The sequence below is a fragment of the Lactuca sativa genome, chromosome 2 (genome assembly GCF_002870075.4).
Source record: "Lactuca sativa cultivar Salinas chromosome 2, Lsat_Salinas_v11, whole genome shotgun sequence".
NCBI lineage: Eukaryota > Viridiplantae > Streptophyta > Magnoliopsida > Asterales > Asteraceae > Lactuca > Lactuca sativa.
The window spans coordinates 77,745,544-77,771,316 of NC_056624.2; the positions used below are offsets into that span (position 1 = coordinate 77,745,544).

The 25,773-nt window shown below is 34.9% G+C and overlaps 2 protein-coding genes across 2 annotated transcripts; one reads left to right on the plus strand and one right to left on the minus strand.

Moving 5' to 3' along the window:
- The first annotated feature begins 9,160 nt into the window (after positions 1 to 9,160).
- Positions 9,161 to 11,945, plus strand: LOC111886011 (pentatricopeptide repeat-containing protein At5g16860). Its single transcript, XM_023882254.3, has one exon. The coding sequence runs from the start codon at positions 9,264 to 9,266 to the stop codon at positions 11,823 to 11,825; it is 2,562 nt and encodes an 853-aa protein (XP_023738022.1). The 5' UTR covers positions 9,161 to 9,263; the 3' UTR covers positions 11,826 to 11,945.
- Positions 11,946 to 12,410: 465 nt separating this feature from the next.
- On the minus strand, positions 12,411 to 14,974 carry LOC111886001 (pentatricopeptide repeat-containing protein At3g26540). Its single transcript, XM_023882246.3, has one exon. It carries the CDS (start codon positions 14,806 to 14,808, stop codon positions 12,739 to 12,741), a length of 2,070 nt encoding a protein of 689 aa, XP_023738014.1. The 5' UTR covers positions 14,809 to 14,974; the 3' UTR covers positions 12,411 to 12,738.
- Positions 14,975 to 25,773: the final 10,799 nt, after the last annotated feature.

Below are 25,773 nucleotides of genomic sequence, written 5' to 3' on the forward strand. Positions count from 1 at the left end.
GGGCCCAAAGATATCGCTTTTATTCTACTTTGAATAAAAGGAACGGATAAACTTTGATACAATGCTTGCTTGTACTTACGCACCGAATCACACACAACAATATGTTTTATAACACCAAGTTACTGGTGCGTTTACATATTATCAATGTGCAACCGATTCGCAAGATACAACTCACACATCTCGGTTTCAAGAATATAAGATGTTATCGTCTCACCAATCACTCGTGATACAATCCATGGAGTGATCCAAGTGAGCGTGGGTCTAATCCAATGCTAAAATCACATTCATAAGCACTCATGAACGTTGCAGCAAACATTTGCTTATGTCTAATACTTTTCTAGACATTCCACACACCAATTCACGACAGTCTTCATTCATACCTACTTCCAACATATGAACGACTGTGGCCCGTTTGAATAATTCGATTATTCTTAATAAACTCAATTATTCTGGAAGTCAAAACATGCAAATGTGAAACAAGAATAATACTAATCCCATATGGCCTCAAACCTTTGAGTATAAATAAAACTCCTTTTATTTATCACCATATCGATTGCTCATTATTTGTCGTTTCGGGTAATCAACTTCTTACTTGAATTCCAACACTTGTCTCATGCTCCTAGCATGCACACAATGTTTACCTATGGTTCTTACTTTGTGAAATAGATCAATTGAACACATTTCCAATCTTTCTCATTTTACAACTCCAAATCCTTTTTCCACAAGTGTAAGAATATCAATTCTTGCTACTTATAGAATATGCTAGATTCTAACATTTTGTGCAATGATCTCTTTTGTAATGTCACTGCACCAAAGTCACAAAGACTATTGCCAATGATATTACAAAGTCTTCTATCGGAGATTGTTACAAGACAATTCCATAGATGTGATGTCTCTCACTCAAAGTACTTTCTTTGAACATCCTTTTGCATAGAAGTTTCTAATCTAGTCATAGATTTCTCAATATTCAATTCCCAATATGGACACACTTCCATATGTTCCATATGACAACTCATTCTTAATAGAATCTTATCTATTCATAATGATGTCGATATGGTCCATCCAATATGGAAACATTTCCATATTTTCCAATACTATACTTCCAACTACTCACAAGCGACCAATCCTCGTCGAACTTTGGATTGTCCTTTGATAGTTGTTTAATTGTTTTAGTCAAAACCGATTCTAGTCCTTTTTCCCTCTAAATGTGCTCGACATTTGGAAAAAATTTAGAATGGTCAAACATTAAAGCATTTGCAATCGATCCTATACCCGAAGCGTATGGGACACGACGCATAATGTTTTATTTGCTATGTTCTCAAAATTCGGATTGTGAAAAGGGATGCCGTAATCATAATCGAAATTTTAAGAACACACTATGTACCTTTGACTAAAATTATTAACATTTCTCAACCTAATCCTTTAGATTTGAAATGAAGCATAATATTCTCTCCCTTAATTATAGTAAAACAACCTTTCAACTCTTACAACTTTGCAAAGTGTGACTCTTGTTTTCTATAATTAATATTGTTAACCTTGCAATACTTTCCTTAATAATCATACAATCATAACATTTATGCTCCCACTATCATGATGATTATTATAAAACATAACACTTATGCTCCCACTAGCTTCGACATGTATTCATAAACATCTTGACTTTCAGAAAACAATACTTATTGAATTTCTTAAGTTCATGTTTCTAATACTTAGTGCTTTGATAATCTTTTATCAAGGATTATTTATACACCTTTGCCTTCGACAGTTCATATGTGTGTCTAAACAATTAAGACTAATTGCCAAACCTCACAATTCAAATTATGGAAAGGGATGCCGTAACCATAATTGAATTCGAGAATTCAATTTTACAATCACTATCTTCTTAAAATCTGTCTTAGTGAAAGCATTTCCTCACAATCATTTTCATGAAGGAGGAAATCTTATGACACTTAGATTTGAGCGGTGTATGTGTTCTTATCCATGTGAATTTGTTAAAACTAAAGTTTACAACAAATTCAAACTCATATGGACCGAACTTTCTTAATCTTGATTTCTTGCCTTCATGGTAGCACAGCTGCCCACCATGTCTTCCAAGTAGTTAAGCAGCTCACTCTTTCCTATCAATGTACCTTTCATTGATTAAGGTGCTTTGCCTTTTATGCGTTCAAAATGAGAACTCATAGAACTCACATGCATAATTAACTCGATTGGATTGGCACAGAATCAAAATAATGTCAACACGATAGGTTGTGAACCTCAACTCGTGTGCTAGTGATGATCGATAAGGTTTATTTGATTTGTTCTTGAAACCTTTCAAGACCATTAAGACTCCCACTGACTCCTTGACATATAAGATTCTCTTGTCAAAAACCATTTCTTGACAAACAAATATTCAAGAGTTAGTGTAGCTTTTATCAAAAAAAAAAAAACCATAAATTGGTCCTAGTTGGTCTTTGTCTTATCCAAGACATCACAACTTTCCACATTTAATGAAAGTTACAAACCTTCTTAATACCTTTCACTCAATGTCACAATCTTAACTTTAAGACTTGTTATTGGAATGAAGTATGATTGACTTATTGATTTAACCATTTCTTCAATTCTTGATTCCTCTTTTTAGACATACAATTGTACTAAGACTCAGTTAGAGGATCAATTGAGATATGGTTCTTAATCATTAAGACCTATCATAAAGCATAAAAGGTACTCTCCCATCTTCTTAGAATGGAGAAACTTTTATCTTTCTGCCTATTTGATTCTTCTTATCCGTTCTGCTATTGATCTAAACCCTTTAATCAATTCAAAATTACACTTAATCTTGTAAGTATAATCATATTTACTAAACCTTTAGTAAATCATGACGAATATCATTGTTACTCTTATGGTGGTCTTGATCAACACGCAACATTGTGTGCTCGATCTCTTAGTCCTTCACTTGACACTTTGTCAATGAATTTGTCTAATTTCCAAATATGAAATTTCTCATTCATCGTGCAACCAAGTTGCGTGATTCCAAATTTCTGTCCAATTGAAACTTTGGGCGATGAGAAAACTCTCCCTATTTGGTAAATTCTTGACATTTCCATAAATAACATAAATAAGAATCATATCCATTTGTTGTAGAAATATGCAAACACTAATTTTCATAACGATTTCATTGCAAGGAAATAAATAAATAAGTAAGTCAAACGAAAATTTGTTTTATTTATAAAAGCAGCGGAAAACATATGTCCTTACAATGCAAAATCCATTGAAAACTATGTATTTCAAAAAAAAAATTTCTAACAACTCTATCATAACTATCTAAGATCAAAATCTAATCTTCAAGTCCATGCGATCAAGATCCATTCCTTGTGATTAGATTCATCTTGCTCTTTCACCAAGCTTCCTTTCTTTTCACCGATCCTGTAAAACATTCAAATGCAATCTTATTACATTATGTATTAAGAATTAATGAATAGGAACTTAATGGAGTTAGGTAGTGGATTTTACCTGAAGCGCAGCCATACTCTTTGACTCTCCCATCTTCTGGACTCTTTAGGCTCTTTGGGCAGACTTGTATCCAACGCCCTTTCTTTTGGCAGTAAACGCAGGTCGGTTCTCCTAGAACATCCTCGGAAGCATGGTCGGTTGACTTTCCCAACAAATACGCTCCATTGCTTCGCCAAATCATTTCTGATTCAGCAGCAATGAGCATGTAAGTTAGGTCAATGAGGTTGTCGTCATGATTCATCATATAATACTTTCTTTTGAACTCATTATATGATTCAGGAAGTGACTGCAAAACCCAATTCACAGCCAACTCATCTGGGAATGACACACCCAACATTATCAACCTATCAATGTGTGATTTCATTCCTAGAACGTGGGCACACACGGGTTTACCATCTTCATGTTTCATTTCCAATAGGGCTTTAGTGATATTGAACCTTTCAATTCTTCGATCTTGTGGGTTGGGGAGAACAATAGGAGGAGGAGGAGGAAGTGAAGCATGATTTCTCGTTCCTCGATTAAATCGTGGAATACCATCTTCATGTGGAATACTTGTTCCACGGGATTTGGGAAGACCATAGTTGTCGAACTTTGACATCTACAAAACGGGAGAAAACAAAAACAAATTCAAGTTAGTTGATTGATTGAGTCCTTAGTAAATCACCCAAATAAGATACTAAGGCTAGGACCCAATACAATATTCTACAACTCGGGAGAGGGATGCCGTAACCCTAATTGCAGAATATTTGAAGGTAAGTGAATGACGATTCACTAATTTCCACCATGAAAAACGAAAAAGAAATTTAAGTTTTAAATCTATGAAAACTCCTAGATCCTTTGAGATACATTGAACTTTCAATGGCATGTTTATATCTCGATATGCCCCTCTTGTTTGTGACTGGGATGCCGAGGATCACAAAGCGGGTGTGAATAACCATGCAAACTACATGGTGCCCTCACATGTTACAATCACCTATTCGATGTGCCGGTAAACCACACACGCTCCACCGAACTATGACAAACATTGAGTCACCCTTTGCTACCTTTGCTTAGACCCATTTAGTGTGCCGGTTAACCACACACGCTCCATTAACGTCTTCGCAAGGGCACAAAGTGTAATTTCATGGAATTGCATCAATTCACTTTTGCCTAAGTAACTAAAATTGGGAATTTTATAAAACATTTAGTTACTTGATAATTCATTATACTTATAATGGAAGGTTTCGTCCTATCCTACCCGTTCGGCTAACGACCCTCCACTAGTCAAGAGTGCGGTGGGTAAGAGTGGATACCCATTCAATCGCCATTTTATAGGCAATTTCCTTAAACACCCCTTATAGACCAGCTTCGTGAATGAGGCCTACTAACGGTAAGACTGACTTTTAGTTATACATATATATAATGTTAGACTTTTAATGTTATATATAGTATAGGGTGTATTTTACAATTTTAAAATATTAGGTGGTTCAATTTAACAATTATACTTTTAATTCACTTAAATTGTAAACCTAAACTTTTATGGATTTATTAAACCTCTTTAATTAAACACCTTAATTAGTTAATAAAACCATAAGGGTGTGATTTGAACTTTTTCAAAACTATACTAGTTTTAGAATTTAACATTCCTAATTAAACTTTTAATCAACTTTTAAATTCCAAAACTTGAGGGCAAGTTTTGAAACATTTCAACACATTAGGGTTTAGAATTTAAATATGCATCAAAATTAAACTATTTAATCAAAATTTAAATTCCAAAACTTGAGGGCAAGTTTTGAAACCTTTTTCAAAACATTAGGGTTTCAACTATTTAAATTTCAAAACAACAAAACTTTTGGGGTTCAAATTTAAACTATAAAACCTAAAGGGCCAAATATGAAACTTTTCACAACAACAAGGATCAAATAACAAATAATTCAAATTAACATTTAATCACATAATTATCCATATTTGATGATTTCTTGCAAAACAATTTATCAATTTACTTAAAATAATTAATCAATTATCTTATAAGGAAACAATTATCTTATTAATTGATAAATATCTTCAATTAGATTAAAATTATAGTCAAATATATCATATAATCGGATTAATATTAATCTAACATGATAAGGTAATTATCCCAATGCAAAAACAGCAAGAAATCCCGAGATAAGCACTGTCTGACGCACCGACTCGCCGAGTCACCCTCTGGAACTCGTCGAGTAGGGCTGACTCGCCGAGTCCAAGAGTGACTCGCCGAGTCAGGTCGAACAGTGAGGCCAAAACACGATTTTCAGTTACATCAAGCATCAATACAATAGAAACCAATCATGGCTCTGATACCACTGATGGGTTTTGGTCATAAGACATCCTATGTGCTCATACAAACCCTAAAGCTCGGATCTAGGTTTCTCTATTGTACATACTTTGAATCCAAGACTTTGAACCCTAATACTAGCATATGGAAATCAGAATTCACATGTAAATAGGTTTAAGAACATACCTTGATTGTTATGTAGCAATAACAATCCAATTCCTTCTTGAATTGACCTTGGAAAGCAAAGAGTCACAAGTGTCACTCCTCTAATGGCTTACAAACACCATAAGCAAGTGGAGAAGGTATATAGAGAGAGGAGGGAGGTTAGAATTCGTTTCTAAGACTTCTTGGGAAGGGATACCCGAATTCATAACCCTAGGGGTGTTTATATAGGTGTAGAGATAGGGTTTCAGTCATTATCCTTATCTAGTTGATTATCCATTAAGCAACCAATAAGATAATTCTTGAATCCTTATCATACTCGAATTCTAAGGCTTTCCAACCTTAAATTCGTTCACCACACTTATAAGATAATCCTTACCTTATTTTGTAACTATCACATAATTACAATTCAGCCCCTCTAGTTTAATTAATTACACTTGATCACAAAATTAATTCCCAATTAATTATTGACCAATATTAATTAAACAAATATGATTTCTCCTTCAATATATTATCCTTATAACATATTAATAAATCATATTATCCTCTCTTTCTATTTATTTCTCCAATCAAGTTGCTTTGGTGAAGGCAACCCAAAAGGACCATGCACCATCGGGTCAAGTACATACCAAAATAGTTATGGACTTAGACACTAATCCAACAGTAAACGGATGGCCTTGGGGTCTTATTTATAGTTTAGGTAACTTGCAAGAAAAGCAAAATTTGAATTGATTAAATAATAGATTTAATCCTAATTCAAATCATTTCCTTTTATGCAACCAGGAGGCTTCTGAAAACCCTAGAAAGACTCCCAATTTCGTTCACCCCTTGGATAATTCTATAATTGCTTCTTTTGTTCAACTATTGAACAATTACAATTCACATCTTGCACATTTAATTAATTCCAATTAATTTCAGATTAATTCTGATTAATAATTAATTAATTCTAAGTGCTTTCTTATTAATTATTAACCATATAAATTAACAAATCAATTATTTAGCTATTGATCTCATGTTAATTTATTAATCACATAACAAATTAAGATATCAATTATCTATTCCCAATTATTATATATTAACAAAACATTTATATCTCTCCTAATATCTTTTCTAGTTATTTCTGGTTATGAGGGCAACCAACAAGGATTTTGTTTATATTTTCAAGTTTATACCAATTTAGTTATAAAATTGGACACCTTAATCCAACAAAGAGGGCTCTCCAAAATTAGTGGCCACCTCCTTTTTTCGACAGATCGGTCACTACTAGGCCACCATTCACCACTTATTTGTAAAACCTGATCAAAACAAATCCTGTAGTTTCTTTTGGGTTAAAGGGGCTTGATCTTCGAGTTTCTCAAATAAAGATCCATAAGCTCGAGTTTTGTTGTTGGTTCAAGAACTTCAAGATCAAAAATCGAGAAATCATGAATCTAAGCCACTTTTCGAGTCTAGAACGAATCATACAACTAGGGTGAGTCTTTATGGCCTCATTTAATGTTTTATTGATTTTAGGGAATATACATACTTGTTTTATGTTCATGATGTTTGTTGCTATTATGTGTTCATGTTATGGGTGTATGCTTACAAATAAAACAAATATAAAAGAAAATGTTCACATGGAAACCACTAATTAAGTGTCCCATTCAATACTTATTTTTATTTTTATTTTTTCATTTTTCATTAATATCACATATTCTATAGTTCTATATCCTTAATCACCCACTTTCCCAACAATGTGATTTTTCTCATCTAAAATTTTATTGATTTTCGTTCATCGCCTTCCAAACTATTACTTATTCATGTTTTTCAGCTTTTCTTCCCACATTTCCAGCTTCTACTTTTTCAATCTATTTGGTGTCTTAATCTAGAAGGACTGAAGGACACACGATATATTTACAAGATAAAAACTTCAAACTCATACATGAAAGGGAAAATGACTTGTAAGGGTAATAAAGTATTAGACTTGTACAAAAAATACCATTGAACTTTTTTTTGTACACATATCACCAATCAACTATAGCTTTTGTACACATACGACCATTAAACTTCACATATGTTCAAAAAATATCATTATGTTACCGATAATAGTAGGTCACCAGCCACGTAACATGCCACGTGGCATGCCATGTGGCTTCTGACGTGAATTTTATTGTATATTATGTACACATTATACCATTAAACTATTTTTTGTACACATTATACCATTGAACTTTTTTTTTGTGTACATTTTACCATTAAACTTTTTGTACACATTTTACCATTAATCTTATATAATTTATTCAAAAAATATCATTTCAAAAAATACATATTTTTACATAAAATGAGTTTTCCATCACCTGTTGTGACTCCCTGATTTTGTAAGGTTTGGGGGAAACGGTTTGTTTTTTACAATGATACTAAGGACTTTCTTTTACAACTACATTGTGAATTTATGTTGGTCATACATCAATTGAAACCCACAAGGTTTGAACTTGAGACTTTTATCTGGAGCGGCGAAGAAATACTCAATTGTTCATTATTTTAGCTAATGTCTAGTAAACATATTCTTATAATTCATTTTCTTAGGAAACTATGTTTGAGGCACACTTATAAACTCATGAAACATTTTGTACATGTTACCTTACTATAATCCCCCCTCTTCTTGATTATGGTTGATGATTAAAAAAGAGCATTGAAATTATGTCGTTGTTTACCGATAAGAAAATGACTTATAATGATAAGTTTACTAAAATTTAGAAAATCAGTAAAATCTACATCAGGTGATGGGAAACCTACTTTTATGTAATGATATGTATTTTTTGAAATAATATTTTTTTCAATAAATTATATAACATTAATGGTAAAATGTGTACAAAAAAAAGTTTAATGGTAAAATGTATAAAAAAAATGTTTAATGGTATAATATGTACAAAAAATAGTTTAATGGTATAATGTGTACATAATAAACAACAAAATCCACGTCAGCAGCCACATGGCATGCTACGTGGCTAATGACCTATTATTATCGATAATATAATGATATTTTTTGAACAAATGTGAAGTTTAATGGTCATATGTGTATAAAAGCTATAGTTGATTGGTGATATGTGTACAAAAAAAAGTTCAATGGTATTTTTTTTACAAATCTAATACTTTGTTACCCTTACAAGTCATTTTCTAAACGGCTAAAACACTAGTAAAATTACATATTTCTTTTTATTTGTGCATTTACAATTTAAAGATATTATTTTTCTTCTTTAAATATTTATGAACTGCAAATCCCCAATATTTGAAGTGTTCTCTGTATAATGAAACAACCGCCGCCGGTCATAGTATGCGCCACCGTTTCCCAACCCCACCACATTTGAAACGCCTCCACCACCAGCTGTCAACCTTCTTCTCAACCGCTGCTCACGTATTCGAAAAATGCAGCTCCGTAACCAAAGTGAAGCTTCTTCACCAACAACTCACAGTGAAAGGCCTTGCAGCCTCAGACCCTACGGCATTACCAAAAATCGTGGGTATGTACATCTCCTGCGACGCCCCATCACACGCCCTTGTTACCCTCTCTCGTATACCGCCGTCGCCGTCGTCTGTGTTCTGGTGGAACTCTCTTATTCGACGTGCAGTTCGTCTCCGTTTACTCGACCACGCTCTCGAGCTTTATCACGGTATGCAGTCCCTTGGTTGGCGTCCTGATGGGTACACTTTCCCTTTTGTTCTCAAGGCCTGCGGAGAGCTCCCGTCTTTCCGCCGTGGCGCGTCATTTCACGGAGCTGTTTGTATCCTTGGGTACGAGAATAATGTGTTTGTGGGTAACGCGTTGGTGGCGATGTATGGTCGGTGCGGTGATTTGGATAGCGCCCGCCAGGTGTTCGATGAAATGATTCTTAACGAAATTACAGACGTCATCTCCTGGAACTCAATTGTTGCAGCTTATATGCAGAGTGGTGATTCAAAAAAGGCACTCCATATGTTCTATCGAATGACAAAAGGAGAAAACCAGCTTCATGCCGATGCTGTTAGCTTGGTTAACATCCTTCCTGCTTTAGCTTCTGTTCAAGCATCGATTCAAGGGAAGGAGGCTCATGCTTACGCATTGAAAACCCAACTCATTAAAGATCTGTTCGTGGGTAATGCCATAGTCGACATGTATGCCAAATGTGGATTAATGGATGACGCAAACAGAGTATTTGAGCAAATAGAATTGAAAGATGTAGTTTCTTGGAACGCCATGGTTACAGGCCATTCCCAGATTGGTAGATTTGAAGATGCTCTTGGTTTAATTGAAAAGATGCGAGAAGAGAAGATTGAGTTAAATGTGGTGACATGGAGTACTGTGATCTCCGGTTATGCTCAGAGAGGCCATGGCAATGAAGCTCTTGATATTTTCCGACAAATGGTATTTTCGGGTTCAGAACCCAATGTAGTCACTCTAGTCTCCCTACTTTCCGGCTGTGCAAGTGTTGGTTCATTACTTCAAGGTAAGGAGATTCATTGTTACATCATCAAAAAGATTCTGAACATCAAAAACAACGACAATGGAGATGAACAAATGGTGATCAATTCTTTAATCGACATGTACGCCAAATGCAAATCCATCGATCTTGCACATAAGCTTTTCGATCCTGTCCTCCCTTTAAATCGAAATGTGGTCACGTGGACAGCCATGATTGGTGGGTATGCACAACACGGTGAAGCCAACGACGCGTTAAAACTCTTCTCACAAATGGTTAATTACGAAAACACCCCCACAACACCAAACGCCTTCACAATCTCATGCGCGTTAATGGCATGTGCTCGCCTTGCCAATCTAAGACACGGAAAACAAATACATGGTTACATCCTGCGAACCCAATTCCATTCCGATGTTTTATTCACCCATAATTGCCTCATCGACATGTACGTAAAATCCGGCGACCTCGACAACGCTCGTGTAGTTTTCAACACGATGGAACAAAAAAACACCGTCTCATGGACATCGTTAATGACCGGGTACGGAATGCACGGTTACGGCCACGAAGCTCTCCGGCTCTTCGCCGGAATGAGAGATTCCGATTCCGGTCTCCGGATCGACGGTGTAACATTTTTAGTCATTCTCTACGCGTGTAGCCATTCCGGTCTCGTAAACGAAGGAATTGAGTGTTTCGACGCCATGACGAAGGAATTCAAGATTGTGCCCGGGGTGGAGCATTACGCGTGTATGGTTGATCTTTTCGGGCGGGCCGGGCAGTTGGAGAAAGCCATGGAGGTTATCGAAACCATGCCCGTGGAGCCCAGCCCGGTAGTGTGGGTTGCTTTACTCGGGTCGTGTAGGGTCCACACGAATGTGAAGCTAGCGGAATACGCGTGTGATAAGTTATTAGAATTAGGGTGTGAAAACGATGGGACATATACATTACTTTCGAATATATATGCGGACATGAAACGTTGGAAAGATGTTTCCAAGATTCGGTCTTTAATGAAAGGTTCTGGAATCAAGAAAAGACCAGGGTGGAGTTGTGTTCAAGGGAAGACGGGTTTGGTGACGTTTTATGTTGGGGACAAAGATCATGCGAGATCGGATGAGATTTATGATGTTCTTGGTGATTTGATTCATAGGATTAAAGAGCTTGGGTATGTTCCGGATACGAGTTTTGCTTTGCATGATGTGGATGATGAAGAGAAAGGTGATATTTTGGTTGAACATAGTGAGAAATTGGCTCTTGCGTATGGGATATTGACCACGAGTTGTGGTCAACCGATTAGGATCACGAAAAATTTGAGGGTTTGTGGGGATTGTCATGTTGCAATGGTGTATATATCGAAGATTATTGATCATGAGATAATATTGAGGGATTCGAGTCGCTTTCATCATTTTAAGAACGGATCATGTTCTTGCAAAGGTTATTGGTGAAGAAATTGTAGTTGGTTATGGTGTGGTATACTTGCAAAAACAGTTAAAGGTTTAGTCTTAACTTTTGCTATGTGAGATTTTTAGTTATAGTTTTGGTGTAGATTGAGCTCTTCGTAAACACACGGTTTTATGCCATTATTTTTCTGATTTACATCTCATATGATGATGATGCGACCAAACAGGGTCATCATGTGAGATGTATTACTACATATTCAATGAAAATCCTCCAAAATCTTAAAAAAAGAAGATTCGATCAAATCCTTCAATTGCTAAGGAAAAAAAATTAAAACATAGCTTATTTATTTACATTTGTCGTCAATTTTTTTTTGTCTGTTTATGCACTAAATTTGATTTCTTTGGTAAAGGTTTAGTAACAAATTAAAACATGGCTGTATAAACCGATAACAAATCCACTATGTTCTAATTTTTTATATAATCTTATATTTTTTTCATGTAAAAAGATTATTAACCCAAATTTTAATTATAAAATAAACAAATTGAAGTACTTTGATGCATTATTTAAATACTAGTTTGAAATTGCCCAAGACTCTACATAACTGACTTAAGCTCATTACAAAAAATAAATAAATAAATCAGTCATTCTAAAGTAAGAACATTGTATATCTTGTATAAAGTTCAGCTATCATCAAGTTGATGTATCTGCAAAATGGTTATGCAACACACATAGTTATGTGATCATCTAGCTTGTTGGCGTAAGTGTTCAATATTCGCATTAAAACTAAAACTCCCACGCTGCAACTAGCAAGACTCAAATCTCACGTCTTTCTATAAAGATACCACCAATGGGGCCTATGATATAAATTAGGTATGACAAAAGTGCTCAATACCCACATGTAGGTCAATCCATATTGGAACTGAAACTCTGACACTGCAACTGCTAAAACTCATCTCATCATGTGGCTATCCTATCATGATTCGTGAGCTCAAATCGGTATGGGACCAATGGGTTCATTTCATTAAGCCGATCCGCAGCCCATTTCCCAAGCCTCTCACATCCATACTCATAACACGCATCAAAAACCCTAATCAACATAGACACAGTCGGATCAAACGGCATTTCTTTAACAAACTTCTCAAGTTCACCAATGTATCCATACCTCCCATACAATTCAATCACCAACTCATAATGCTCCAACCGTGGTATAACACAATACTCACTACTCATTCCATCAAAACACTCCCTACCCAAATCAACCCTGCCCTCACATACACAACCAAGCAAAACCCCTTGAAATGTGGTATTATCCGGTTTCAACCCTTCATCTTTCATCATCTCAAATAGATCAAGAGCTAAATCACCCCTTGAATTATGACAACATCCCAATATCATAGAGTTATAAAGAAACAAATCCCGTGAACATGTTTCTTTAAAGACCACAAGAGCGTAACTTAAACAACGACATTTTGAGTACGCGTCAATCAAGGCTCCTTTTGTAACAATGTCCATATTGTAACCATTTCTAACTAAAAACCCGTGGATTTCTTTGGTTTGATGAAGGGCGAAAATATTCGCACACGCAGCTAAAATGGTTGCAAGGGTATGCTCATTTGGTGGGGTTTCTTCTAGCATCTTCCAAATGACTTTCATCACTTCTTCACTTCTTTGATGTCGTGCATGACTTGTCAAGATTGAATTCCAAGAAATGTTATCACGAAAGTGGCTCATTTGATAAAACCATGATCTACAACTTCTCAAGTCTCCACATTTTCCATACATGTTAAGAAGGGCGTTGCTGATGAAGAGATTAGAGTTGAAATTATGCCTATAGACGTATCCGTGAACTTGTTTCCCTAATTCAAGGGATAAGAGGCCGGAACATGTGGTTAGGATTAACATGATTGTGACATGATCGATAATGATGTTTGATTTGGTTGTTAGATAGATGATTTCTAAGGCGGATTCCCATTTGTAATGGCGGGTGTAGCCATTTAGCATAGCGTTCCATGATACGATGTTTCTTTCAGGCATTTCATCAAACAGTTTCCGTGCGTGTTTGGTTTGACCATTTGTGGCGTATGCTGTCACCATTGAAGTCCAGGTGATCAAGTTTTTTGCATTTGGCTGGTTAAAGATCTTGTGAGCACTATCCAGATCTCCATGTTTTGCATATATGTCAATGAGAGATCCTGAAACTACCAACGTGTTTACCAGGTTTGTTTTGATGGAAAAAGAATGGATTTGGAGAGCTTCATTGAAAGCAGAAATCTTTGAGCAAGCTAGAAGGGCATTCGAGACTGTATAAGCCAATGGCATAACTTCATTCCTTCTGATCATTTCAAAAAACATAATTATTGCCTCCCTCTCTTTGCTCATGTCGTAATACCTCCTGATAATCACATTCCAAGAAACCTCATTTGGGTTACGAAGCTCATCAAACATTCTCTTCGCATCGCTCAAAAACCTGCATTTCCCATAAACATCGATAATGGAACTCGCGATAATCACATTCGCACAAAATCCATACTTTACAACCAATCCGTGTATTCCCTTAGCAAAAGAAATTTCCAAAAGTGAACCGCAACACCCCAAAGCGTTAGCAAAACTAACCTCATTCCATGGAAACCCATCATCCTTCATATCCAAGAACAAACCCAATGCCTCCTGCGCTAACCCATTAAGCTTATATGCTGAAATTAGAGCATTCCAGGACCCACCATCTCTCTGAGGCATTTCGTCGAATAGCTCCCTTGCATCTCTCAAACACTCGCATTTCCCATACACCTCAATCGCCCTGTTCAATAAGAAAATTGGTGGTGTTGGATTGTAGGTAATTAGATGGGATTCGACTTTACGGGCTTCGACGATGGCACGTCTCGAACCACATAGACTGAAGAGGGATGCGTATAAAGAGAAGTCGAAGGGGACTGTAGATTCATACAAGGTGAAAACTGCTTTGGAGAGGTTGTTGAGTTTTAGATAGGTGGAGATTTTGTTGGTTAAGGTTTTGACATTGGTTCCCATGGAAGATACAAAAGTGCCCTGCGAGCATTTGCAGATCAACAAGAGTCGTAGACTTTCGTATTAAGGTTTAAAATTTTGAGAAATTTACAAAAATAAACCAAATTTATAAAAATAGCCTAATTTGTTAATGACTTAGCAAAAAAACAGTAATAATTTATTATTTATCCAAAAATGGCCAACAAAACGAAAGATGAGCTAACACGTCTGCGGTTTCGTCGTTTAATATGTAACTCGTCTATGGTTTCGTCAAATGGGATCCGGTTTTTGTATCTAACCTGCAGTTTCACATCCCATTATCCCAGCATATTTAAATCCTAAAAAAATCGAACTCATTTTTCACATTCAAAGATGCATGAATTTTTTATCGATTGCTAAAGAAGACATTCCGCAAAACAATGGTTCAACTAATCTAAATGTATAGTTTTTTTTATCATATATGCTAAAATTTAGAGGTAATGCGTATGAATTTTTTGTGGAAATCATAACGAAACCGTGGATGGCATGACATGTTTGATGATACACTTCTTTAAAGCACAAAATATACATCAATGACTTGTATATTCACAACGACATCAGGAAATAGTCGACAACTTGAGAGGAAAACACATATGTCTATATGTCATCTACGATTTCGTGTCTTCGAAAATGGGCAAAGTAAAATTTTTTTATACATAGATAACCTGAAATCGTAGATGAGATGACGCAACCGCAAACAAGTTGACGAAACCATACGCATATTTACCTCATCTGCGGCTTTTTTGGTTAATTTTGGATAAACTCAAACTTTTTGCTATTTTTTCGTTAATTTTGGATAAACCCTAGCTTTTTGCTATTTTTTTACTAAGTCACAAAAAATTAAGCTATTTTTTGTGAATTTCTTTAAATATTTTACACATTAATAGTATCTCCAATGATAGCTTTTTTTATAGCTTATTATTATTAACTTATCTATATCTATATTGAGCATTTATTGTCATTGAAATGCATAGTTTTTTTGATTATTTTTATTGACCCCTCAATATCAATATATTTTAACCATTTGTACAAGCAACCCTCTTATATTCTAATCAAAATTTATTTGCTACATTAATTATGTTTAAGTTTTAAATTTATTTATTTATTGACTAGTTAATTAATTCTATAAAATAACTAATAACATTTTAATCATAAATATAAATTTATAATGTTCCTTAAAATGGTTTGTACTTAAATATGACGCGTGTTTAAAAATGACACATTTAAATGCAAGGTTTATATAGAACATTTTAAATAAATAATGATAGATTAGTTAAATTTACCGAAAAAAACTATAGAAAAAAGTTAACCATTGGAGGGATCATTTAAATAGAGGTTAAAATTAATGAATGATAAGGTGACAATAGTAATAAGTCATGATCGATATAAGCTAACCATTAGAGATGTTCTAACTTTTCTTTTTGAATCTACAAATGCGATATATATATATATATATATATATATATATATATATATATGTATATATATAAAAAGAGAGAGCCAAGCCTAACAAAGTACTAAACTGGGGAGAATACAAGATGGAATGGAAATCAATTATAGATACATATATTACATGCCTATAAAAGGATTAATACTCCAATCTACCTAATTGAGACTACATTTGTTTCCCTTATGTTTGACCCACATGTAAGTTGTTGACTTAATAAAGTCATCAACTTTGGTGGGAAGCAGACGATTATTATTAAATAATCTCTCATTTCTTGCCTTCCATATGCTCCAAAAAGTACCATAACAAATTCATTACAACATCTTCTTCTTTTTATGGAAATTTCTCCAATGTGAGGCACAATCAAGGACGTTGTGAACTGATCTCGCATCTGCAACAGGAATATAACACCACCTAAATATCCACTCCAGTACTTCTTTTGCAAATAGGCACCTGACCAGTACATGATCTGTTGTTTCCCCAGTCTCACCACATTGGCAACAAACGGTGGAACTTAAGTTGATTATACACCTAGAAATGGCCAATGCAGTTAGGATTCTGCCCATTTTTTCCCTCCAAACGAAGCACGTAACTTTGATGGGAACCTCTTTGATCCATACAAAATTACCAATGTCTACCATATTGCAATGATCTAACCTATTTCTTATTTACCTTATATTTTCCATCGGATGTGAGAACACAATTCCACGAGACACCCAATGAAGTTTTTCTTTTTTCCAAAACTATGTTATGAGAGATACCTTTCTTGTCAAGGTCATTCTAAATGCAAGCAATGTTGTTCCAAACCCCAACCAAAGTTTTCATAGAATAGACATGATCGGGTTTACCATTCAATTTGTGCAAACCTGTAATTACTTTGGCCCAGATAGATAGGGGATCTGATCTAAAACGACACCACCATTTTACTATTAAAGTCATGTTAAAAGCTTTGATCGAGCCAACTCCTAAACCACTGTGTTCTTTATCTGCGATGACTTTTCTCCATGATACCTAGTGAATCTTTAATTTTTATTCAGATCCGCCCCACAAAAATCTCATTATGATCTTTTCTAGCTTCTTGATAACGACGTTGGTGCCATAAAAAGGGAAAGAAAATATGTTGGCAAGTTTCCAAGAACCAACTTGATTTGAGTCTTCCCCCGAATGACAAGTTTTTCGATTTCCATATAGAGAGTTTTTCGATGATTGGCAGCTAATGTTTACTAAGCCGCGTGTTGAAACCTATAGGAACTCCTAGATAAGTAAATAGAAGAGAAGTTGGTTGACATCCCAAAGGGCTACCCACCTCTATATTTCCTGCATATTAGCCCCAACCCCCAAGACTTGAGATTTGTTAAAATTAACCTTGAGACCCGATGCAACATGAAAACAACGAATGACTTTTGGTAAGTTCTTTTTGTTATGTTTGGACCATTCTCGACAAACAGCACACCGTCTATGTATAAGAGATGTGAGATCAATGGGCCACCATTTGGAAATTAGAGACCTTAAAACACACTCTTTTCGCACGCTTCCCTCATAGCAACATTGAGTCCTTCCATGGTTGTGATGAAGAGAAAGGGAGAGAGGTGGTCCTCCTGTCAGACTCCCTTTAAAGTAGAGAATTCCTTTGTAAGACTTCCATTTATCAATATTGAAGCTTTACCAGAATCCAATTCTAATAGCAAACATATATTTTTGAAAGTTTATGTTGATAGCACCACTTCATCTTGTAATTAACTAAACAAATAAACTAATATTCACTTATAATTTTACCCCCACCTAGCACTTTTTTTTATCACTCCAATAACCATAAGTTTTGGACGTGTTTGACAAAACCAGCCGATAGTTGGAAGTTGATAAGTGGTAGCTGACAGTTGAAAGCTGGTAGTGGGTAAATGGAAACTGGTAGCTGATAGTTGGTAATTGGTAGTTGATTGCTATAAGTTGTAGTTTTTATTTTATGTAGAAGTGTTTGACAAAAGTAACCAGTAGCTTGTAAAATTAGTTAAAAACTAAAAAGTTAAATGTTGCAAAAAACTAAAAGCTACTTGAAGTGGCTTTTAGATTTGAATTTTTTTTGTTAAAATTAAAAGTTAAAAGCTCATGTTGCCAAACAAAGCCTCTTTTTTGTGCTTATTCTTAAAAACTAAAAGCTTCCAAATTTTTCAAAAGATCGGTGCCAAACACGCCATTTATGATTTCTCAATCAACCATAAGGTAAGTAAATACTACATCACATTGGCATTCAAAATTTCCAGCATCGTCTAATCTTGAATCGCTACTAGAATCTGAATGCATGTTAAAAGGTAGTATGTTGGGCATTGGGAATGCCTAGTAAGTAAATATCGGGACTTCACGACCTTTATAATCAAGGATTAACTCAATCATTAACCTATGATGAATTCCCCAAAAATATTTCATAAAGATTTATAGTTAAGGATTAACTCAAACCTTGACCTATGATGACTTCACCACCTTTATAGTCAACGATTAACTTAATCCTTGACCTATGATGATTCATGAGCCTTGGCTAATCTAGTCATGATTGCTAAATAAGCATAATAAGATATTAACATGTTATTGACATAGTGTCAATAAATCTCGAAAGATCTATGAATCTCATGAAGAATGAGATTGATAATTATTTGTCTACCTAAATAGCTTCTTGGTGTGATTTTTGGCTGATCCACTTCACATCATGGAGTGAAATATGGATACTAGCCTTGTTTTAAATAATTTGGTAATTAGGTAATTATTCATTAAGGATCAATAAAACAAACTAGGTCTAATCACAAATTGAATGATTCTTAAAAATATCCACTAAAAGTTAAGTATTATAAAAACCTTTAAAAAGGACAAGCTAGAATGTGAAAACCCGAACCTTTTTCCGTTAAATAAATTTCACATTTTTATTTGTTCCGTTAAATTTCTATGGTTTGGAAAATCATTTAAGTTTTGTATAAATAAATTTATATACGAGTCGGAACCAAAAATCGGGGGAAAAACCCAAGTTTCCTTCGAAAATTAAACAGTTTCCGACCAGACTGGTGTTCACGGCCGTGAACCCGATCACGACCGTAAACTAGTTCACGGCTGGTGGACCCCACCACCAACCATTACCCCCCCTATATATACGTGATTCCTACCCTCATTTAAACTTTTCTGACGAAAACTCCCACATTCTCTCTCTAACCTCTCGACCGCAAACACCAAAATACCCTATTCTCTTCCGAAAAATCATCAAGAATCACCTTTAGGGGTTATTGTGGAGCATCTAAAACGCGTTTTCATCGGATCAAGCATCGTGTTTTTGAGTTCACGGCCGTACACCCTCCAAATCTTCAAACCTTCAAAGGTCGCAAACCGTTCACGGCCGTGAACCCTTTAAAAATTCATATTTCCTTTAAGAACACCGTTCATGGCCGTAAACCCTTCAAGGGGCAGTTCACAGCCGTAAAGAGTTCATAGCCGTAACCCCTTCACGGCCGCAAACCCTCCCTAAGTGGTGAACTCGACTGAAAACCCGCTTTCCCCGATTCATTCAAGTCCCGGTAACATTCCTAAACCAAAAGCAAGTGTTTTTCCAACACTATAAATAATGCTTTCGCTAATAAAATACACATGTGTATTTAATTGTTATTAGGATCCCGTTAAGCGCCGCGTGCATCAATCCAAGGGTCCTCATTTCTAGTTTCGTTGTCCAACATTTCACGCAACCAACTGTGAGTTCACACCCCTATACTTTTATGATTTTAATGTTTCAGGGGGAGAATACAAGCCGAACACAAATAATTTGTGAATTTATACAAAAGGATTTCTAAGCACTTAAAACTGATGCAATGAATATAGTCATACTGTTTCCACTTTTCATAGAATACTTAGATATTTTATGTGACAACCCGATATTTTCGAATCAGTGTAATGACCTAAAAAGTCAAGAATTTATAATCTCTTTTAATGTAATGAAATTTCCATCAAAATTTTGAATGTTCAAAAGTCTCTAATGGGTTACATAAAATGATAAACATCGTATCAAGGGTTTCAGAAATATAAAGAACACTAAAATCCGAGTTATAACGAAGAAGTTATGACCAATCTAAGAGTCACAGTAAAAACCGGCAATACTGATAAACGTAAAACGCGAAGTTTCAATACAATTATATTTAGCCTTAAGTATCTAAATGAAAGTTGTAGATATCATTAAACCATATGCGTATATAAAAAGAACGTCCAAATCTGACTTCTTATGAGAAAGTTATGATTTTTCTAAGTTCCGAATATAGCAGCAGACAACTAAAATACTCGAAATAGAGATCGAGAGATTTTTAGCCGATACAACCTAAATGAGAATCGGAGATCTCAACAATAGTAGCACAACGGTATAAAGTCTGACGAGAACGGACCTTACATGAAGAAGTTATGGATTTTTAACGTACTTTTCGTGTCCCGGCCCATTAAAAATAAATAAAAATAAAATAAAGTCAAAATTTGCCGACGGAGTCTAAACAAGAGTTGTAGAGCATAATCTCACCTACGCGTGGATATAAAGAACGCTAAAAATGGAGCTCGTACGCGGAAGTTACGAATTTTACAAGTTTTCGACACAAAATCTGAGGCTGTCACGACGTGGTGAAGAAGCCACGACGTGGTATTGTGACTGATGGGTGCCAAGTTCGTCAGAAAACGTCTCGTCAACGGAAGAGGATAGAATCCCTCACCACGACGTGGCGCCCAATATAGGGCTATAAATAGCAGTCGAAGGTGTTGGGTTCCATTGCTCATTTCTTCTCTCTCTCGTGCCGAAGCTCTGCGTTTAAACCCACCGAAGCCATCCCGAAGCCCCGGTTTTCATACCCAAGTTCCGAAGGAAGGTTTTTCACTCTCGAGACTCCCGAGATTCCCGAGAATCTCGATAAATCCAACTTTCCCTAGTCGAAGTTCTGCTCAGTTTTCGTTTCACCTTCTTCTATCTATCAAGTGAGTTCATACCCCTACAACTACGTTTTTAAATACTTTATAAATGCTTTTATACACTTTCAAATGGGGAGAATACAAGTAAACACACGGTTACTCTCGTGTGGAAAACATTAAGCTTTTACTACACTTATCTTTATATAACAAATCATATGTGATTCATAACTATCATATGAAAACATTCGCATGAAACACCTATTCAATAACATTTTGTCCTTTAAGAGTAAAAACATTTTGTTATACAAATATCATTATTTATATTTTGGTGTGTAAATGTTCAATAGTGTTATTACAAATGTTATACCTACATACCAAGTTGATACCGCATTAGGGTTTATCATACAACGAATCATGCATTTGAGAAAAACTATAATAGGTATAGTTTACTAGATATTCAAGAGATTTTACATACTATAAGTACTACATCAAGGAAATACTTTCATATACAAGAACAAATGAACTTTTCATACGTAAATCTATTTGATACTAAGTTTTGTGAGACGTTCAGTTTCATGTACTTTCGAGTATGCAGTTAAAGTCATGTATTATATACCATAATCTCTTGTAGGGAGAGCGTGATACTTATGTATAGATCTATACTGGATTGACAATCCCGTACCTAAACTGTTAGCTACATTTAGACCGGCAGGTCTAGGGTGACAAACGTAATAACATTCCAATGCCTGAAGAACGTTGTTACAGGCAGTCTGGGTCAATAGTATGGTTATAAAACTCACATGGAGTATTAAAAACACGTTGATTTACGGGGTTAACCAATGTCTTAGCGATTTTTTTTTGTACATACATAAATCTACTATTCTAGGCATGAAAAACACTATTGCATAATAGTTTTTGGAACTTTTTCTAACTACCATACACTTCTGGAAAAATATTGGAATTTTAGAAACAACGTTAGAAACAGTCGGGTCTTAGTAGAAGACTACTTTTATACTAGTAGGAAATATGGGATTTTCTAGGAGTTTTCAAACATCTACAAACAAATTTATTCAAATTTATACAAACACTGACATTAAATACTTATGAACTCACCAGCTTAAATGATGATCTACTCTTTCAAATCTACTTGTATTTCTCAGGGATTCAGTAATACAGGTAAACTTCAGCTTTTGGAGAAGTGATGCTAAGGCATCAGTTTTAAACTCATTTTGCCATCATATTGTAATTTGTTTTTGAAACAAGTATCATCCAACAATGTAACTCTTAAATTATATATATGATGGTTGTGTTTACTTTCTTTACTATGTATTCAACTGTTACGATACTACATGAAGTCATCCACCCTCGAACGATTCCGCCGTTCTGGTTTGTGGGTGTGACAGATTGGTATCAGAGCATTGTTATAGTGAACTAAGTATATCGAACCACATAAGATATACAAACTATAAATGCATAGGGATTTAAAATTCTCTGACAAAACGTTTTTACACCTAAACCGCGTTTCATTTAGATTAAATTATTTGGTCGTAAAAGCACAAATAAATGCATACAACGAGTCATTTTCATAGTTAGAACTATACAAGAAATATCAAGACAAGTTGAACACTACGACTAGGCCTCAGACTATGTAATCGGATTTGGGACGAATATAGCCTGATCAACTATATTTATCCGAGATCGGACAAATGTATGTCGAGGAATGGTTATAGTGATCAACAAGTCAAAACTTACCAAAATAACACTGGTATCAAACATATAAACTTAAATACTATAGGAGTATTTGGGTAAATACAATAGTTTAACTTACGTGTCTAAAGTTACATGTATTAATTTCTAGACAATTCTCATATCTTTATTCTCGCACAGACACAATGGCTGGATTCCACCCACCAGAGGATCCCTACTACCCGAATCAGGGCAATGGAGGATGGGTAGAGGAGGACCCCGAAGAGGATGAAGAACCTATAGAGTTGGAGGAAGGGGATGACTCTGGGACAGAATCAGAACCAGAAGTAATCAACACACCAGTCGCTCAACCTCTCGCAGTTAGGAGAAACTTTCAGGTACCAACTCCCGTTTGGGGAAGTCACCTCCACCATTGGAGCCAACAAAAAGGGTTACGTCCTCCCTATGGTATGTGCCGGGACTTCTATGACGTCAGGGATGGAGGTTCAGCCGACCGAGCACTCCCAGTCATGGTGGGCAAACTAGCCAATCAGTCCTATCAATCCGGGGTTCAAGCTGACCGGATTCGTGAAGTCAACGTGGAGGTACAAGTTCACACTTCCAACATCCGTCGACTGGACACGGCACATGATAAAGCCCAACTCCGAACCGACACATTCCAAGCACAACTGATTGCAGCCCTCTTTGAGATAAGGGAACAACAAACCGCCTTCGATAGGCGTCTTATGGAAGCAAAGCAATCAGACACGGAGTCAAGCTCCAAGCGCAACCTATGTCGCAAGTAGTACTTTCCAAATCCCAAAATTTTGTTATAGAATAGGAACTCGGCTAAAAGTCTTACTTTTCTTTAACTTCTGTATCGGAGATCCTTAGAAGGGTCGAAATTTTCCTAACTTCAAATGTAACTCCGCATGTGTTAATATATATGAATAAATTCCTTGTGTGTAAATTCTTTGACTACCACTCAGATTCATAATTTTATCTATCATTATGCAAACTTTTATTATGAGTCAAGCTCTAAACCCGGGGTAGGTCAGTCGAATTCATAAATTGATAAACATATAAACTATGGCAGACTTAGTTTATGATATTCTCGTGTAACAAGGATACTTTAATACATAATTTTTTAAGTATAATTATTACTCTATAAAGTATACACATAGGTTAATACAATATAATTATTACTCTATAAAGTATACACACGTGTTTCACAGTCTGTTCATGCTCGATGATGGGTTGCATTTCTTTCTGAGGAGGGTATGAACGAAGAGAAGAGCTTCACAATCAGTTGACTGAGGAAAATAGTTTTTTTGGAGACAAAGGTTTCAAGGAAAGAGGCGTCTAAGATAGATGAGGTTAGATTAACCCATTTCATTCGCCGGAAATGAAAGCTAAAGTTGGTAAGGGTGAAGAAGCTTAAACCAGCGAGCCAGACATGAGAGTTGTATACCATGCCAACACGAGGTGGGGGAAGTAGTGACTCTTCCAAATATACATATGAGGTAGTGGTTATGTTTTCCAGCAAGCCCAAACAAACGAACCCAATAGTGGTGGTGGTGGTGATCGACGGTAGTGGCAGTGGATTTGGTTAATGGAAACAGTAAAGCAACCATATATTTAATTAAACAATTTTATGTAATAGATTAATAGGTAATAATTAATAAATAAATCAAAAAAGAAATAAATAAGGGCAAAGTGATTTTTTATGACCGGAGGGATGAAGCGTGTTAGTTTTAAACTAACAAAAGATGGTTCAAGTTAATTTTTGAAAATAAGGGTTAAGTGTGCGTTGTGGCACATGGACGAGGTACGATTCGTGTAATTTACTCTTATTTGAAATTATTCACATTTTACCCTTATGACTGTTTGAAATTGTACACATTTTACCCTTATGACCGGTTGTAACCAGTCATAAGGGTAAAATATGAACAATTTCAAATAATTAAGGGGTAAATCAAGCAAGAAAAAAAAAATTCAATGATTAGATATGAACAAAGTTGAAAGTCTATTACCCTTTCAAATCATTATCCCTTATCTCCATTTTTTCTATTTTAATAAAAAAATAGTTTTATTCTTTTTTTTATCATGTGTCGTCTTATTTTATGTCATGCTATTAACCTATTGATTATTCATTTCAAATTTCAAAATTTAAATTTCTTACTCTAATTAAATCAAATTAATAACATTAAAATAAAAATTAAAATTAAATTAATACATATTATAAGGTGATATAATTTCACGTATTTATTTCAATCAATAATTATAATTTTATAGAACTAAAAAATACAATTAATAATTTATTTAAAATAGTTGACTAATAATTTTAAACTTTTATTATAAAATTTTAATTAATTTTATATATAATTTCACGTATTTGTTTTAATTAACGATTATAATTTTATATAACAATTTTTTTTAATTAATAATTTATTTAAAATAACTGATTAATAATTTTAAGAGTAAATTACTGAAATCGTCACTATGGTTTGGTCAAAATTGCACGTTTGGTCCCTAAATTTTTTTTTGCATTCGGATCATTCCTATGGTTTGATTTTGTTGCATTTTTCGTCTCCATAGTTTGGTCAAAATTGCACGTTTGGTCCCTAACTTTATGTATGTTAGAGATGAAAAATGTAACAAAATAAAACTACAGAGACAATCCGAGTGAAAAAAAAAAGTTAGGGACCAAACGTGCAATCTAAGATTCATCAGAAAAGTAAGTTGCTTTTTGATCTGATTTTAAATTTTTATTCAAACTTATATGAAAATTTTGACAGATTATAACTATTCGAAAATATTACACGGATTATACCCTATATATGAAAATATTACATTATCGTTTGGTTATTATAAATATACGAAAATATTGTGTTGCTGTGTAT